General features: G+C 43.0%; 1 protein-coding gene across 2 annotated transcripts in view; it reads left to right on the plus strand.

Annotated features, from left to right (window-relative positions):
- Positions 1 to 19038, plus strand: part of MAP3K8 (mitogen-activated protein kinase kinase kinase 8) — a 41366-nt gene continuing 22328 nt past the window's right edge. Inside the window, exons 1-2 of one of the 2 annotated variants that reach the window (XM_073581714.1) lie at positions 1 to 345; positions 12120 to 12481. In XM_073581714.1, the coding sequence (XP_073437815.1) occupies positions 264 to 345; positions 12120 to 12481 (444 nt within the window). In that variant the 5' untranslated portion in view covers positions 1 to 263. The remainder of the gene's footprint in view (positions 346 to 12119; positions 12482 to 19038) is intronic. The other variant, XM_073581712.1, reaches the window with a different exon arrangement.

The following is a 19038-nucleotide window of genomic DNA, read 5'->3' on the forward strand; positions in this document are numbered from 1 at the left end:
GTTTGTTTCTGTAGAGTGAAGATCTTCCTTGGTGTCTTCGCTCTCTCAGGCGCTGTGAGGGTTAAAATCTCCTTGTTTCCTTTTCATCATTTCCAGAAAGTACTGCCCAGCTTGTTGAGAAAAACTTCCTGCCTGGACTTTCCAGCATTGACTCTGAGCTGCAGGCTGGGCAGAGAGCAGCTCTCACCCCAGGACATGGGGACTCTGAGAAGGGGCTCTGCTGGGCTGGCAATGGACGGCGAGTGACCTCTACTGTCCTAGCCATGCTGGCCCACCTGGAGTGTAAAGGTAAGTGGGAGCCCAGGAGCAGACACCACACAGCTTCATTGTATGTCGCTACCTCAGGTAAGTGCTGTGTGTATGAGCAGAGTCTCGCCCAGCAGCCGGGTATGCGGAATTTGCCGGGGCACACACGCCATTGCTTTGCGACGATCACACAATGAGTTTTTGGTGAGTTTTTCACTCTATGTATTTTTGCAAAAAAACCTTATTTTACTTAGGCTGTGTGCCCACCTTGCGTTTTTTTTAAGTGTTTCCGCAGTGTTTTTCCGCTGCGGAAACTCTTAAAAAAAAAAAGCTAACAAAACGCATCCCATTAATTTTAACTGCATTCCGCAATTGCGGTGCCCATGATGCGGATTTTTCCGCTGAAAAATACGCAGCATGTTCGTAATTTTTTTTTTTTTTCTTTTTTTTTCTTTTTGCAATCCGCAGCCATAGACTTGTATTGGAACGCTTGAAATCCGTAAAGGGCGCAGAAATGGTGCAGAAAACCTGCAATATCAAAAGTTCAAAAAATGGAATAATGGTTTCTATAAACCCAAATATTCTGATTTTAATCCAGAAAAAAGTGGACTTTTTTTTTGTAGACTGAGCCCTCACGGGCAGAGTCCTCTCTCCCTCTGTACTTGTGTGTGGCCTTGTATTGCTCATGTTTATTGTACTTGTCTATGTTTGCCCCTTTTTCACATGTAAAGGGCCATGGAATAAATGGCGCTATAAAAATGAAGAATAATAATTCGTATTATCATTCGTTTTTATGTGTCAGCAGTGAATTAAATGTACAAAATCAAATATAGCGTCCTGCGATAAAGAATTGCGATGTATCCATGAAAATCGGAGGCTGTACTGTTGATCCACATGGGATTTAATTTTATTTTTTATTTTATTTCATTTTTTTGAGCACCCATACACTTGAATAAGTGAACGTCATCTGAAATCCAGAAAATAGCGCAGGCTGCACATGGACACTTGTTTAAAGTGGAAAAAAAAACCAAAACGGACATTTGTACAGTGCGGTGCGATTCCCAACGACGCCGGCAATGGAGTAGATGGAGAAATTAATTTCTCCGTCTTCTCCGCAGCTGTGCTCCAATTCCCTCACAGGATCGGAGCATGGAGAACGGACGCTCGGCTCCCGCTCGCACATCGGATGTGATACGCTAGTGGGACCGCGGCGTTAGGATTCATTCATGCAAAGATATTTTCTGAAGCAGAAAGCACAGAATGACAAATGTGCAGAAATGCCTTGCAGTAAGACAAATAACAGTAGTCAGCAGGTGCTGATAGAAAGATGACAACAAATGCAGGGTATTTAGTCGATACTTTTTTTGCAAAAAATGTATACCAAGCTGCTCCACCTCGTCAAGGTAACCCCTATTGAAGCAGTCCCTATCTAATGTATTTAAAACCTGAACATATGAACAGTGTCTAAATTAGCAGGATTAAGACAGGCACTTGCTAGTATGGGCACGTAGGTGTAAGACAGCTCCTTATGTGCATGTCACACAAGAGAGGGATGGGGTCTCTCAAATCATGCATAAGCACGAAAAAAACTGGATTAAAAACACATGTGACATGCACAATGTGAACAAGTCGGTTGGACAATGGCGGTGTGAACATTGTCCAACCGACTTGTTCACATTGTGCATGTCACATGTGTTTTTAAAGATATTTTCAGCCCAAGTGCTGCGATGTGTGGAAAATGGACGGCGCACGGTCCGGTGTTAATCAGTGTGTTAGTTCACCTGAATGTTTTTGGGTTTTTTTTCCACACAGACCAACGGTGTGAAATGCATCTCAGCAGACACTTGCCTCATTCGTTTTTTAGATGAGAGTCGCAGATATATATCAATGGGTGCGCTCAAAAGTTGGATGCAATTCGGACACTTTGCATATTATATCCGTTTTCAATGGTTCCATTGCACTTATTCGCATAGGGAACCTGGTATACAATATTTATTAATTATTGCTGTATAAAATCAGTTAGCAAAAATTGACATATGGGCGATCTATACTGATGGTATATGGATGACTAGATTGGATCAAAAAATTGTCGTTTTGTTTCTGGATGAACTTGACCTAAGGCTGCTTTCACATTGTGTGCCGGCACCTGTTCGATGTCTCCGTCGGGGCAACATCCGAATCTCCCGCAAAACGGCCTTCAGACGTATGTGCAAACGGAGCCATAGACTATAGTGGTGTCGGCCGAGTGAATGCGTGCTTTGCCTTGCATAATTTTCCAACGTGTTTTCCTACTACTGGAGGTGGATAATCAGTGAACTACGTCTGAGTGTCCACCTCCAGTGGGTGTACGCGTTAGAAAATGATGCATCATTATAGTCTATGACCCCCCCAGCGCATACATCCGAATCCCGTTTTGCTGGGGGATTCAGACGTAAGCCCCAACAGGGCCACCGAACGTGTGCTGGAATGCAATGTGAAAGCAGCCTAAGGCCTCATTCACATGGACGTGTTGTATCCATTTTGTTTTCACGGATAGAATACGTTACCATTGTAATCTACTGTATGGTGCTAGTTACACTCACGTTTTTTCTGACAAGTCTGTGGGCCGTGAAACACCACGTATAGCACATGGAAGGTATCAGTGTATCACCACTGTGCCGTCTGTGACCAACATTCTAAAGTATAGGAGAAGCATTGTCATTTATTTATCTGTTAGTGAAAATCATTGACGGACAGACGGGCCAAACTCTAATAACACACTGATCCAAAATACTGATGACACCGGTGCCATTTTTTTCACATGTGTTCAAACACCGATGAGTGAATGAGGCCTAAGGCCTGTTTCACACTTCCGTTTTTGTGTCCGCCAAACGGATCCGTTTCCATTTTTTTGACGGAAACGGATGCCAACGGATCCGTTTTTAAAAAAACGGATCCGTTTTTTGACGGATCCGCGGTAACCGTAATGGAAGTCTATGGGACAAAAAAAAACGGATCCTGCAAAAAATGGCGGATCCTTTTTTTACGGAAAACAACGGATTTTGACGGATTTGAAAAAACGGAAGTGTGAAACGGGCCTAAGGCAGGTACAGCAGGACGTGAAAACCATTTATTTATTCATTTATTTTTTCCCAAATTTATACTATAATGTCTTGGCCTCCTCCCCTGAGATGACCATTAGGATTAGTACAGTTTATGGTAATTAAATTAATGATATGTGAAAAGTGAACATTAGCCAACCAAGGTGTGAAATTGAACAATACCTCATCAAATCAAGGGCCAACCAAAGTGTGAAAGTAAACGGTGTCCTACCAACTCAATGCACTACCAATGTCTGAGGCCTCGCTCACACATCAGTGTCTCCAGTGTATGTGGTGACAGTTTTCACAAGTATCGGACACACTGACACACTAGACAATGGGTCTGTGTTTTCTCGCGGACCGTGTACTGCACACGTTGACACGTCCGTTTTTATGTATCTGCACGGATCACACGGACCCATACAAGTCCCATGTTCCATCCGTGTGCATTTTGAAAGTCAGGGTTAACATTGAAACAAATTGTTTCAATACACGGACAGCACACGTATGCCACACGAATGTGACAAATTGACTCACGGATATCTCCTGGACTTTTTTTCCGGTACTGGAAATGTCAAGACATGTGAAACTGGCCTTAGGTAAACTATTCCTGACCAATTCACCCCCCCACACTGTTTTGTGCTATTTTTTTCATGAACTCGTAAACTTTTTTTGTTCAGAATAGTCAATATTTTTTTCAGACACACATCTTTTTCCATTAAATAACTTGATCAAATTGCCTTTTTTTTCCCCAAAAAATGGTTTTCTGGTTTCACAGATGACTTGCATTGATGACCTGTGTTCTTGCTTCTGTGTTGGAAGCAAAGCTGAATTTTGGGATCGTGAAAAACTAAACAAAACCTCCTTTTTGTAAGCAGCTTCTTTACTGCCAAGAGAGCAGGTTTTGCCTCCAGTTAAAAAAAAAAAAAATGCAACATGTGAACACATCCTAAGACAACAAAAAACTCTCCATGAGATTGGAGGTACGGCTGAAGGCTCTGCGCCCCTATATCAGCTTGATTATGGGTCTGTGTCAGGAAGCCTGAGACACTGGGGTCTGTTCACATGGCAACATTGTGGTCAGAATTTGCTAGTCCAAACCTAATTCAGGTCACAGAAAAGAAGCAAATGAGTGACATTTCATCCACACAAAGGAAATCTGCAGAGTAAACTGATTGCACTGTACAATCTAAGGTTGTGTTCACACATTGCATTTTTGCTTTGTGTTTTGCCACAGGGAAAACCTGCTTGGCTGCTTATAAAAAAAAAACAAACAGGTTTTGCTGCATTTTTTTCTCAGCGTTTTTTGTCTCTTGTGCATGCTGATAAAGTTTACTGCCCCCTCCTAAAATAAACCGTGATGCAACTTCGTTAAGGTTTTTTGCCCCCCAAAACGCAGCAAAACCTGATACCTGCATTTTTTTTGTTTTGCTGCGTTTTTGCACTTACTCATTGCTTTCTATGAGTGAAAAGAAAAAAACCGCTGAAAGTGACCATTCTGCAGTTTGCAAAAAAAAGCAGCGGTTTTCCATATCGGTCCTGTGGAAAAAAAAAAAAAATAAAAAAAAAAAGCAATGTGTGTGCATGAGATTTGTGAACGCTCGTAGTTTTTGCTGGTACTGTAAAACTCAACTTTACACTTGCATTAAAAAAAGCGGCAAAAAAACCCCGCAACATGTGAACATCGCCGTAATGGAACGTGCAATCACTGAGGAATAAACGGCAAGATTGTTTCAGAATAACCTTGGCTTGTGTCTTAAGGTGCTGTCACACTTGGCGATGCACCAGCGATCCGGACAACGATATGACGCTGTCAGGATCGCTGGTGCATCGCTAAGTGGTCGCTAGTGAGCTGCCACACAGGCAGATCTCACCAGCGACATAGCAGCGGTCGCAACTTACCTGTCAGGCGAGGCGATGAAGACGTCCTCCCGCCCGCGTCCACGCGTCGCTCGTCATCACAGCAGGAAGCCGACGAGAAACGGTCCAGGACGTTCTCGCGCGATCAGCGATACCTCTGACCGGCTCCCCCGCTGGTTAAGTATCAGACATAGCGATATCACTAGCAATATCGCTGCTACACCACAAAACCAGTGACGTTATAGCGATATCGCTTAGTGTGCCGGGCCCTTTATTGTAGCCATTCTAGTGAGAAGCTGGAAAGTTAATGGATAATCTCTGGTGGGTCTTCCCACGGTCTCCGGAGAGCTCAGTTTCATAGGAACGACCCATAGTCTCCTGGCGCCGCTGCACTCGGGTCTATTCTGGGAGCAGCTCGGCCGCCTTCATCTCCATCGTTATGATGATTGTAACCTGGATCACATTCTCTCATACTTGGTGCCTTGAAGTCTGATCCCATCCGACTGCATCCTCCCCATTCTCTGACTGTATATGGACTGGAGCATTTTTGGGATTCCTGTCTGGAATTGTCTGTGAGGTGCGGATGACAAATGTCACATATCCGTGTGGTCAGTGGAAACAACAGAACAAATACATTCCCGATCCGTGGCGTCACAGACACCGTCCTTGTTCTCCGATTATGATAAAGTGCAGTATTTTACTTTGCAGTTGATTTCTATAGTATTTTCACTCTGAAATATTCTGATAGAGAAAAAAACTTTTGCAAAAATGTCAAAAAACTTGTTAGTGACCAAATGCCAAGTGAAGGAAATAACCAGGGTTGTTGTTTCCCTTCTGAAAGGGACTTTCCTCCTCGGCCTTCTGATGAGTAATGTGCGCCCCTGCAGTAAGAACGCTTTATAATATGTGACCAAATCGTCAGCTCTTATTGTGGTGCGCAGGTTTACTCACAGCGACTTATTTAAGGCCTAAAAGACTCAGCGGAGAAGTTTGCTCTTAGGCCAAATTCAGACTTCGGTGATTTTTCTCCTACGTGGAAAAACAAAAACTGACCGATTTTCATCAGCGTGCGGAGTCAGGTTTTTAAGATCAGTGATTTTTCTTGCATGGAAAAAAAAAAAAAAAAAAAAATTATGGGGGACGATATATCAGCGCTTTTATGCCCCCCCAAAAATGGCGCAAAATTTTTGCACATGTTGGAGTTGTGTGAAATTTTTGCAACTTTTGCCATTTTCTTGCGGTTTTGGATCAGGCTCCACTGAGATGGGTGGAGCTGGGGAGGAACCGGAATGGGACATGGCCAAGCATGCCCATCAAATTCCTCAAAAGTGATGGCATTTTATATGCAAGAAATGCTACTCCGGTCCCTGACTGGAATAGCATTTCTGAAGCGGTGTACACCACCACACAGAAGAGGCACAAAGTTCATTAAGTGGCGTGTCCCTCTTAATTCATTGCCTTCTACTCCAGGAAGACTGGTGTAGTGCGAGCGTGTGTTACCAAAATCTAGATAAATGTGCCCCACGGAGCTTTCCTAACCTTCTAGCAAACAGCCATTTAAAAATTTTCTGCAGTAGCGGGCATTAGGGCTCATACTCACTTGTGAGAGACTCGCACGATTCTCGTGCAAGTCTCTCGCATGAAAACCTGGCACTAGGACTGGAGCGTATGGCTGCATGTATTTCTATGCCGCTGCACGCTCCGATCCGAATGCCGGCAGCAGTGTTGGGCATTCATTCGAGAGACTTGCACGAGAATCGTGCAAGTCTCTCACAAGTGAGTATGAGCCCTAAGGAAGATACTATGATGCCGTCAGAGTGCTGTCCGAGTTTTTCTTGGACTCATAGACTTGCCCGAATACTTTTACCTGTGTCTTGGATCAAAATTGGACAAGTTTCTGGTGTGTTTTTTTTTTTTCTTTGCAAATATTTAGGCCCCAATTCATCACTTGCAGTTTTTTTTCCAAGTCCCTTTTTTTTTTTTTTTTATAACCTCGTGATATTTGTTGCTGTTTTTTACTCCAAATTGCTTAAAATGGTGCGCGCTGTTCATGAATTTTGTGCAAAGTTAAAAACGGCATTTATTTTTGTTTTAACCTTTTTTTTTGTGACTTTTTAGCTCATAAAGTTACATATTCCACTAAGATAACGAAGAATAGTTTAGGGAAGAAAAGTGAATCTATATTTTTTTTAAAAATTCAAGCATATTAGACATTAGTTTAGATGATGGCCGCCCATCTCTTGGCCTGGCTAACGCATGTGTCATCTCACGGTGTCTGGGCGGGCACTTTGTACACGTGATACACGCCGGAAACTCTTCGATTGGTTGATTCATCTCTATGACAACCTCATACTGCAGCCATTTGATTGGCTGCGGCCCCCTTTTTATACTCCTCCACTTCCTTCCTATTCACGCCCCTTGAGAGAGGCTCTCTAGCCGAAACACGCGTCGGGGTGACGCTCCTGGATCCGGCTCCTGCCCCCTGTGTTTATTTCAGGTATTAGCCATTTTATAATACTATTTGGGGTGTGGGTTGCTGCTTTTGCATACTGTACTAGTCTGGTGTTTTGGTGCACTGATATTTGATGTGATATTATTTGCTTGCACGGTCGCTTGGCCTGACTTGTAATGATGGCTATTTACTCCCTATATTCATCTATTTTTGCGACATTGCTTTTATACCAGTGTGGGGAGGAGGACTCCCAGGCAGTGACCGGGCAGGTACCCAGGGGACCACTATCAGGGTTCCTGAGGGAACGATACTGGGAGGACAGTAAAGGGAGAGACTTGACTGAAGTTGTCAGGGAAACAGGGGGCGGGGCAAGGATAAAAGGAGCAGGGGGCGCGCTGAAGTGGCAGTTGGAAGAGAGTGTGACAGGAGGCAGGAAGCCGGGTGACTTGGAGGGACACCGACAGGAGCCTGTGAGGAGAATACTGCGCACTCACCGACAAGGGAGTCGTGAGAGACTTTTACCGGAGGCCACTTCCCACCCCCGTTCGCAGACAGACACGCCCCCCCGCCTTTGTAAGACAGATCCCTTACCGCTGGTCGCTGCTGTGACTAGATGTAAAACGGCCACAGAGGCCTGGACACTGCCCTCCGGCCTTCTCCCACCGCGGCGACCCTGTCATCACCGGCCTCAGGGGACACCGCCTCGTCCTAGGTGACATTAGAGGCCCATTTCCTGGCTGTGAAGGGACCCTTATCAGAGGACAGCTACTGGTCATTTGGAGAACTGCGTCATTACCGCGACCCACCGACATTGTTTCTTCAGGGCTTGCTGCGCCCCACCGACATCGTTTCATCAGGGCCAGTCGAGCCCAAATCTTCCCGGGATATCGAGGCGTCAAGACAGCCGCATCAACGATCTCTAAGCGGCCGCATCTGCGATCCCAAGTGACGCAAGGAAGGATAAGTGCACTATAAGTACTACATTTTGGCCACGTTTCGGCTTTCTACACCCGGACTAGCCGGGGTACTCCCAGTTTCCTTAGCAAAGTATTGTTTATTTTATTGAGTCCCTGCGAGGGCAGATTTGTGTTTACCCCTTTCTGCCTGTTCAGCATAGCCCTAGGGGCTCCAATTTATAAAAGTTGATTATACAAGTTATACCGTGTCTCGTCACTGCATCCTGAAAATCTGCTGGTCACTACACCTATACCTTACTTATGACCATCCCGTATATACAGCATGTATGCTTTGATCCATTTTGCGTCTTTTTTTCAACTTGTGCTTTTTCTGGGGTAACTCCTTTTCCCCTCCTTGTATCTGCATATTCTAAATAAAAATTGTTATATTTTTGCATAATTGGATTTTTTGTCGCGCTTTTTTCCAGTCTCTGATGCTTAATTCCTAGCAACACTAGGCATAAAGCAATATGTCCAATTGGCTAGTTATTAATAGAAATGCTCCCTTTACAAATGTAATAACCGAGCCGGGAATAGGCAAGGGGAAAAAAAAAAAAAAAAATATATATATATATATATATATATATATATATATATATATATATATATATATATATATATATATATATATAGTGAAACAGGAAACTTGGCTTCTTCTTGGCTTCCCTGCACATTTACCGGAATGGTATCGGTAATTGTAGCTTTATATTAGCGCTGATCACAGTTTGTATGTTTAGACCCCCAGACCTTTCTGACGTCATCCTGGTTTATATTATGCAATAAGGAGAAATGAACTTGTTTACTAAGAAAGGGTGGAACTTATGACCGCGATTATGTTCAGACCTCCGTAGACTCAGCCACAGACCACTATCTGACCTATATTTCATTGTCAATCATCCTCAAATTAGGGCACAAGTTAAAGGGCCAGAAGATATCACGCTCATCACTACAATACAATGTTCATATATTAACTCTTTGTATGACAACATCTTATTGAACAGACACAGTTTTGGGTAACTTCTGCAGTCACCCGGCATTGGGGCCAAGTAGGCCACACACTATGAATGAAGACGTACTAAATGTCTTAGGACAACGAGGGGACTTTTCCACTTTTCCATCCTCGCTGCCAACTGCTGGGAAACACTTCTTTGCTTTTGGATGGACTGGGAACTGTGCTGAAGTTTTCCTGTAATCCGTCCCTTTTTTTTTTGCCTTATTTGGATTGGGAAAATGAATGTTTTTCTTCTTAAGTCACATTTATAATATTTGCCCAGAAATTATCTTGTTGCTGTCTCCTCCAGGGATCAAGGCTTAGGTCATCATCCTGCTATTCTTAGACTTCAATCGTGACTTGGTTTGCAGGAATTCAGATTACACAGTTACATAAAGTTGAATTATAAAACGTAATGCTCGGCAATAAGTCTCTCATTAAGTCTCAGAACTACAACTCTCAGCATACTAACTGGCTGTAACTACTAGATCATCCTGAAGGGGCGCAGTTTACAGAACAATTTATTCAAATGAACCCAAAGTACATTAATAATTTTATTTTTCCTCTATATATTACACAATGGATTTAATGCAAATTTAAGAGGAAACTGAATAAATGGAAGGACCAGATGTCGGATTGGAGATGTCACAATAGTTGTTTGTTTCCTATCTGTAAGGTGCCATCCTTAATTGGAAGCTGATGTCATCTGTTTTTGGGCAGGGCCGATCTGTGTGACACGAGGCCGCGGCGTGCCGTGCCTTTAGGGGCATTGTATCCTACTCGTATAATAACTATGACAGCCACCAAAAGAAATGTAGATTAAGTAACGAGATAAGGTAGAGGGTTTGGCCCAGGAACACCATTTATCTCCGCATCAAAGGATAGATGATAAATGCGTAATCACTGGCCGATCCCACCACTGGGACCCTCGTAAATCCCAAGAGCGCTCAGCCATTTGAACAAATTGGTGGTCTAGCATGCTAACAACCAGTCCAATTTGTGTCTTTGGGACTGATGGAGATGCCGGCACGTACAATATGTGACAAATGAGGCTATTGATTGACTGCAGCGGTCACATTAATGATATACAGTATGTGTCTGCTGTAGGAAGTGAACAAAGATCAATGGTGAGCGGACTCGGTAGACTACAAAAGCGAGAATAGGATTTATTTTTTAATCAGTTGGCTTAATTTTTATAAATTGTAGAAAATTTCTTTAAGGAAGAAACTTATGTCCATAAATTTGTATTTTTTTTTTGGCTGATGTACATTCTGCATTCTGTTTGCCTGAATCTGGCGTTGTGTGTGTGGTGTGTGGTTTTTTTTTTTTTTTGTTTTTTTTTCTTCCTGTTCTTGTGCCTCTCCATTTTTATGGCCCCTTATCTCTGTATGTAAATCTAGTCTTGAAGGGGATTTTTTTATGTGGTGTTTCAGAAGCCACAAAGTGGTGTAGCTCTAGGGGATCACACCATGCTTAAAAGGGTTGTCTGGTCTTTCAGCTCAAGTTTGCAGTGTCTCTATGTGACTGTTGACTTGTTAATCCTCACAGTGCGCTGTCAGGATTCTTCAGTGCTTTTTTTTTTTTTGCAATTTGCTTGCAATGGATCATGTGACGACTAGACGTGTGCGGCCTCGCTGGACATGTCTAGTCGGAATGTGCCTGGAAGTAAGCAAATCGTACATTTGCGGTCATATGATCGCCCGCTCCTGGTGCCAGCACTTGGGCATCATCTCAGTACGCGCTGTCGGCATTCTCAAGTCTGCAATCGCACAGTGACTGCAGACTTGAGCCCCAAGCCTGGAAGACCCCTTTTTAAAGGGATGTCCACATAGTTAAATTAAGTAAAAAAAAACAAAAAAAAACAAAAAAAAAACAGATACTCTCATCCTTCACCGGCGCCGTTGTTCTGGCGATATCTGCGCTGGGTCTTGCAGGGCTTGTGTGATCTTGTTAGGCCTCGCGAGTTCTGCAGCCAATCAGCGGCTGCGGGCTCACACTTTCCCAGACAAGCAGAAGAAGGGCCAGTTCAGTAGCCCAATAACTAAGTCATGGGAAACTTGGTGCCGCCATCACTGGAATGGAGGTGACCATCTTTTATTTTTTTTCTTACACGGCTGACTCGTTTTAAAAAGGGGTCATCTAGGTAGTGGACAACCCCTTTATCATGGGGTACAGTTTTATAATTACAATGGAAAATCTGTCCCGTCATGACACGGTGCACTCCCTAAATAAAATGATGAACATCTAATTCTACCAAATATCTGTGCATTTATGGGGTGATGGAATGAAAGTCGCATTATACATCTGGGACTGCCCCTTGATCCTATACAATAATATGGGTCAAATAGACCCTGTCCTAATTCTACACGGACAGTACAAGTGTTTCTTGACCTCGGACCCCGAGGTTTCTGCGGTTCTATTTTAGCTTATGTTTTGCAACTACAACCTGAAATTAAAAAAAAAAATAAAATGTACTCGTATCTGAAGATGTATTTGGTATACTGTGTAACATGAACCTCCGTTTTATTTCCTAGGTGTTGCTTTGGAAAGCAGTGCCATGATGGATTTTATGAGCACCACCAGTGACCAGAAGGAGGACGCGGAGATGCTTCTCACTTATTTAAATGTTACGGATTTGGTGACTATAATGGAAAACCTGTATCGTGATGGGGAAGTGTCTGCAGGGGAGAAGAACGCGGTCACCCATGGGCAAGAAGCGTATAACCACGAGGAGAGGACGGACTCTCTGTTTCTGAGCGGACAGGAAACTTCCCTCCTATCGTCGGTCAAATACGGAACTACTAAGGAGCTGCTCAACTTTACAAACCAAGTATCTGATGCAACGAAACATCTGCACAAATGCTTTGAGCAGGAATGTGGGATTATATTAAACAAGGTAAAGGGACACATGGCGATTACTACTTGTGAGATTTCTGGGTATTTTAAGAAGTTTTCCAGCTAAAGCAAAACTGTACTTATATTAATGGGGTTGTCCTGGTTTGTGTCTCAAGTCTGCAGTTACTCTTTGTGACTGCAGACCTGTGAATCCTCACATCAGTATGCGTGCTGTCAGGATTCTCCAGGACAGGTGCATGACCACAAGTATGTGATATGTATACATGCAGTCCAAATAGACGTGCGCAGCCTCGCTCAAAACAAGTGAGTAGAGAGAGGCTGGACACGTCTAGTCGGAATGGGTCCGGAAGTTTGCAAATTACATACTTGCCATGACATGATTGTCCGCTCCCACCACCAGAGAATTATGCGAGTATTTACAAGTCTGCAGTCACATAGTGATTGCAGATTTGAGCCCCAAGCCTGGACAACCCCTTTAATTTAGTTATTTACTAATATGGTTCACATCTGAATGGTGCCAAGATGTTCAGCTACAAGCTCTAGTCCCAGGTCAAGGTAGGCCATCTTCTGGTTTGGACTGTGCTTTCTTTGTCATTACTGGATCGGAGCTGTGTGTGAAGATGGCCGGCTGACTGCTCATTGCGATAAGTTAGGCGGCCCTCTCCTCTCTATATCTAGCAGTAATCCATCTTCACAGACTGCTGTGGTCACATGTTGACATAGAAAAATATTGTTCTAGGACTGGAAGTGCAGAGTCGGGGACCGAGGCCAGGACTGGCTATGGAAGGATCAGAGAGCACCGAGGCTAATGCAAATACGAGGGGCGATCCAAAAGTAATGATAATCAATAATAAACACAATGAATATAGTCAAAAAATTTTTTTTATTTTTCTACATAGTCTCCTAACAAGTCTATACATTTAGTCCATCTCTTTTCTAAACTTAGAATTCCCTTCGAAAAAAATTCTTGATCTTGACCCTCAAAAAACTCCCCAACAGCGGTTATCACGTCGCTATTGTCAAATTTCTTGCCCCGAAGGTGTTCCTTGAGCCGAGGAAAGAGAAAGAAGTTACTGGGGGGCTAGATCTGGCGAATAGGGGGGGGTGTTCCACCAGTTCAAAGCCCGCTTCTTGAATAGTAGCCATGGCAACTGCAGCTTTGTGAGCCGGTGCGTTATCTTGGTGAAACAGCACTCCAGCCCGCAGTTTGCCGCGCCTTTTCTCCTTGATAGCCTCCCGCAATCTTCTTATTTGTTCTGCGTAGTAGGAGCCCGTAATAGTGGCTCCCATCTCCAAATAGTCCACCATAATAATTCCTTCAGCGTCCCAAAAAAGGACGCCATAACCTTCCCTGCTGAGCTTGACACTTTGAATTTCTTCGGCGTCGGTTTGTCGGCTCGTTTCCATGTCATCGATTGTTGTTTCGTTTCGGGATCAAAGTGGTGGATCCAGGTCTCATCCATGGTCAAAAAACGTGACAAAAAATTCTCCTTGTCTGCTTGGAACTTTTCGAGATTTGCTATTGAAATGTCAACTCGTTTCTTCTTTTGCTCGTCGGTTAACATTTTTGGCACCCAACGCGCGGAGACCTTTCTCATATGCAATTCTTTTGCAAGGATTCTTTGAATACTGCCATATGAGATCCCTGTGACCTCAGCTACAGGCCTGATAGTCACTCTTCGATCTGCCAACACAACTTCAACTTTTTTCACGTTTTCTTCATTGAGGGACGTGGATGGGCGTCCTTCGCGATGTTCATCTTCCGTCGATGTTCTTCCCAGCTTAAATTCCTTGGTCCAACGTGCAACTGTGGAATATGGAGGAGAAGAGTTTCCACCAAGTCGCTGTGTATGTCTTTGGTAGACATTTTTTTTTCAAGCAGAGGTATTTGATGACAGCTCTGAGCTCGTTTTTTTTCCATTTTGATGTTCACTCCTTGGCAGTTCATATTCAAATGAATGTAGCTCCCTTGAATCGTGGCCTATTTAAGCGATTTTTTTTTTTTTTTTTTTTTCCCCCCCCTGGACTAATGGGTACCTAAGAGAGAAGAAAACATTTTATTTTAATTTCTGTGTGCAATAGAAATAACCGATTATCATTACTTTTGGATCGCCCCTCGTAGTATATTCGTCATTTATCTATCTTACCATTTCATAAAGCTTTAGCTATGCATTTTTTTTTTTTTTTTTTTTTTTTTTAAATGGAAAATCCCTTTAAGCACCAGTTAGATTCTGCTCACGTTTTTTTTTTTTTTTTTTTTTTTCCATGTGCAAATTATGTTCTGGAAACATTCCAGACACACACATCAAATGTATATGGTCTTCAATGAACCCAGAAGGAACTGCTAGGAGAGTCTAATTGGCATTTCCAATAATATTATGCATTGGGGTAATTTTGTATTAATAAGCATAAACTACTGGGCTTTCCTAGATAGCAAAACTAAACCATGCAGTATACATCTACGGTATTTTTTTTTTAGAATAGGAGTCAATGGCTGATGTACGCCATTGTATAAATATATACTGCATCACACAGTGCCCATTGAAATTAGTAGCTTGTCTCCATTTTTGGCCAATATCTGAAAGTCCTTGATGGAACATTAACTCGATTAGCACGGGGTTGCTTTAAATATTGGCTACCAATGTGAATTAAAGGGATGTCCAGTGAAAACAAATTAACACCCATAGGTGTCAACTTTTTGATGGGTGGTTGTCCCCACCACTGGGACCTGCAGTGATTGGCAGATGGCAAAGAACTTTTACACCCATTACAAAATGACGCGTCAGGTAAGATGCGTGACCGCCACTCCATTCTTTCTCTATGGGGATGCCAGAAACAGCGCTCCTCGGCTCCATAGGGAATGAATGGAGCAGTGGTTGAGGGTGGGCACCACCCCTCAGTTATAATGGGGATAAAAGTACCTTGTCCTTTAAATTGGTTCATGTCCCAGCGGTGAGACCCCCACACTGGTTTAACAAGTTATCACCCAACTTATGAACAGGTGATGACTTTTCATCGGACAATCCCTTTAACCAAACTGAACCTCTGTATTTGATTAGCTCTTGGTAAAATTGCAGTAAAGTCTAAATTGACATCCCATGCTCATAATTTGATCCCTTTGAAACTTCCAGCAGACAAATGTTGGTCTTTAAGATATTTTTTCTAGCATACTGATACTATTCTTTCCTCCAACCTAATCGGGCTATTAAAATTAGGTTTAGGGGTTGTTCAGAATTGGACAAACATAGTTGTTTTCAGTCAGAAATCTTGCCATGCTTGTCCATAGAAGTGAATGGGGCTGAGCTGCCAAATCACGCAAAGCCTGTGGAGGTGGTTGGTATTGTCTTTAAGGAAGAAATGCTAAGTTTTTCATTATTACTGCCCGTGGTTTCATGGTCCTTTTCACATGATCTCCTCCTTAGTACCACGAGGGAGCTGTGCTAATTTCCATACAAAGCTTGATTCTATGGGATATTTCTTTTTTATTTATATTTTTATGCTGTTTAGTTTCTGTTTTTTTTTCAATCAGAACCTTGGTTTCTATTAGTCATTAGCTTTTGAGGAGGATGTTAATGTGCCTGTGTAATAACAGCTACATGTGATGTCATGTTCCTATAGAATAGCTTTCGTTCTATGGCGTGTTTGCTGCTAAATCCTCTGTGCACCACGCCCGACCACGGCGTTCCCGCAGGACGGGTCACAAAGCTTATCTTCATCATATAATGTCCTGTTGAATTATTGCGTAAGTGGTAGTAACGTGTTGTAAACGCACAGTAGAAGAACAACCTGTTAGTCTCCATGTTACATCACGCTCAGTACGATCAGATACTAGGCATTCTGTCAACTATTATTCTGCATATGTACAGCCCAGGGATGCAAAAGGCCGCATCAAAGGGGTTGTTCCCTGTCAAATATATCTTATTAAAAAAAATAAAGCAAAGAAACGTACTGTACTCGCCTTTCCTGGGCCCGCTAGAGTCTGCACCACTGCTTCCGGTATGTGACATTGGCTGCAGCCAATCAGTGAGCCCGGAGCTGGCATTGTCTATACTGAATACTCTGTTCAGGGCCATTGAGTTTTACAAATTGACTGCCACGTTATTGACGTGATGCCAGCAACACACTCAATGTCACATACCAGGAGCAGCGGCGGAGACACTGGGAAATCAGTGTTTTTTTCTTGTGCGAGTGTCCCTACCAGTAATATAGGCTGGATGTGAGTTCATTGTGTATCCAGAGTGGTGTTGTCTTTGCTCTCTTTCATGTATCTGCACAGCTTTCATACTGCACGTGCTTAATTATTCGTGTACTTTCCTCGTTTATAGCAGTTTTTCTGTGCCCTCTGAGACACGTCCTCCCTTGTCCACCATACATCTTGGTACAAACCCTGCACTCATCCCCTCCTGCAATCTAGAAGGCATCATTCAGGCGTCCATGAGTCACGTATGGTCTTCAAGTATTGATTTTCATTGATAGAACACATTCGCGTTATAGTCAGTGGAGCTATTTACGTGTTTTTGTAATTAATCTAAAAATATTCAGGATTGAGAGGCCTCAGTGATTGATACCTTTTTAATGGCTAACTGAAAAGATGGTAATGCCGGGGTCACATTGCGTTTAGGCAGTCCGTTAGAAGGACTGTGTTACACCGTGGCATAATGCGGTGTAACGCAGTCCGTTAACGCTGCCATTGAGCCCCATTATGTGGCGCATCGCGACGCATGCTGTAAAGCGGCACGCGTTTGATGTGCCGTCATTTTGTGATGGAGCCTCGGACGCGGGCTGCAGCATCTGAGGCTCCGTCACCGCTAACGCTGATTCATCTGCGCCAGCGGGTATAGCATAACGCGATCGCTATGCGTTGAACGGGCTGCATAATGCAATCTGAACCTAGCCTAACAAATTGTAAGCTTTCGAGACTACTCAGGTCTCTTCTTCAGGGATAGAATAATACAACATCTGAAGAATCACCTATTTATACACAAGACAGCACAGAAATAATGCAATAGATAAGACAAGTAATGTGAAGCAGAATTATCATTATGGGAGAGGGATTAGGCATAAATATTGGAACAGTTCATAGATAAGAAGTGTGAAAGTTTTATTGTCCTCTGACTGGGGTCTGATACTGTGTTGTGATGCCCCCAGAAGGTCTGAAGAGCAAATTCCTTAACACTAGCTCAAAAGAGTGCTTCTACTCAATACTGAGCAAAGGGTCTGAATACTTAGGACCATGTGATATTTCAGTTTTCTTTTAATAAATTTTCAAAAATTTCTATATTTCTGGGTTGTTTTTTTCAGTCAAGATGGGGGTGCAGAGTGTACATTAATGAGAAAAAAAACATGAACTTTTTTGAATTTAACAAATGGCTGCAATGAAACAGAGTGAAAAATTTAAAGGGGTCTGAATAATATATATACGGTATCTCATTGTTCACAAAGATATGTAAGGGCCCATAGTTAGCAGAACACCAATCTGTATTCAGAGAATTAATAGTGCAGAATGCAGATCCATCAACAGCAACTTGCTTTCAGTTTCCATGTAGCACTGCCCTATTATTTTTTACTTTATTTGACTGTACAGAATAATAATAAAGATGGGTCAAAACTGCAAATATATCAAGACATAAATTGTAGATAATATTACCTATGTCATTAAAGTGGTAATTACCATTATACGACCCTCCACAGTTCACATACTTTTACTTTATCTCTTACTCATTTTGAGTTTTTCTTCCCCATTTTTATATTCAGAGACGATTTGTGTTTTCTTACAGAGCTGTGATTTTTGGGATCTCGGATAATACTTACGAAGCTAAGAACTTAGGTCATACATCTGACATCAGGGTATTGCCCCTCATCAGTGTGGAGTAGGAAACTGGCTAGTAGGAGCAATGCCTAGTGAAAGGCTATGAACATAAGGATGAGTGACCTCATGGAGATCAACATCCAACACTGCGGAGACACCATCACATGTTTCTCAACGCAGTGATCTAGAGCAATGCCCCCATCCCTTATGGGAAATATGCAAAAGCATGTAAATCAACAGCCGCGGAGACACCATCACATGTTTCTCAACGCAAGCAATGACTAGCCAGGTCTTTCCCCGGGAAGGAACAACCACGGGAAGGGCAGTCTCCAATGAAGGAAACCACCTATGCCAAAACATGGTATCCATCCACAGACAGCTGTTTCGGGGTATTGCCCCTCATCAGTGTGGAGTAGGAAACTGGCTAGTAGGAGCAATGCCTAGTGAAAGGCTATGAACATAAGGATGAGTCATTGCTTGCGTTGAGAAACATGTGATGGTGTCTCCGCGGCTGTTGATTTACATGCTTTTGCATATTTCCCATAAGGGATGGGGGCATTGCTCTAGATCACTGCGTTGAGAAACATGTGATGGTGTCTCCGCAGTGTTGGATGTTGATCTCCATGAGGTCACTCATCCTTATGTTCATAGCCTTTCACTAGGCATTGCTCCTACTAGGCAGTTTCCTACTCCACACTGATGAGGGGCAATACCCCGAAACAGCTGTCTGTGGATGGATACCATGTTTTGGCATAGGTGGTTTCCTTCATTGGAGACTGCCCTTCCCG

This window comes from Dendrobates tinctorius, unplaced genomic scaffold (genome assembly GCF_039654945.1).
Source record: "Dendrobates tinctorius isolate UK_male_01 unplaced genomic scaffold, ASM3965494v1 ptg000070l, whole genome shotgun sequence".
In the NCBI taxonomy this organism is placed as follows: Eukaryota; Metazoa; Chordata; class Amphibia; order Anura; family Dendrobatidae; genus Dendrobates; species Dendrobates tinctorius.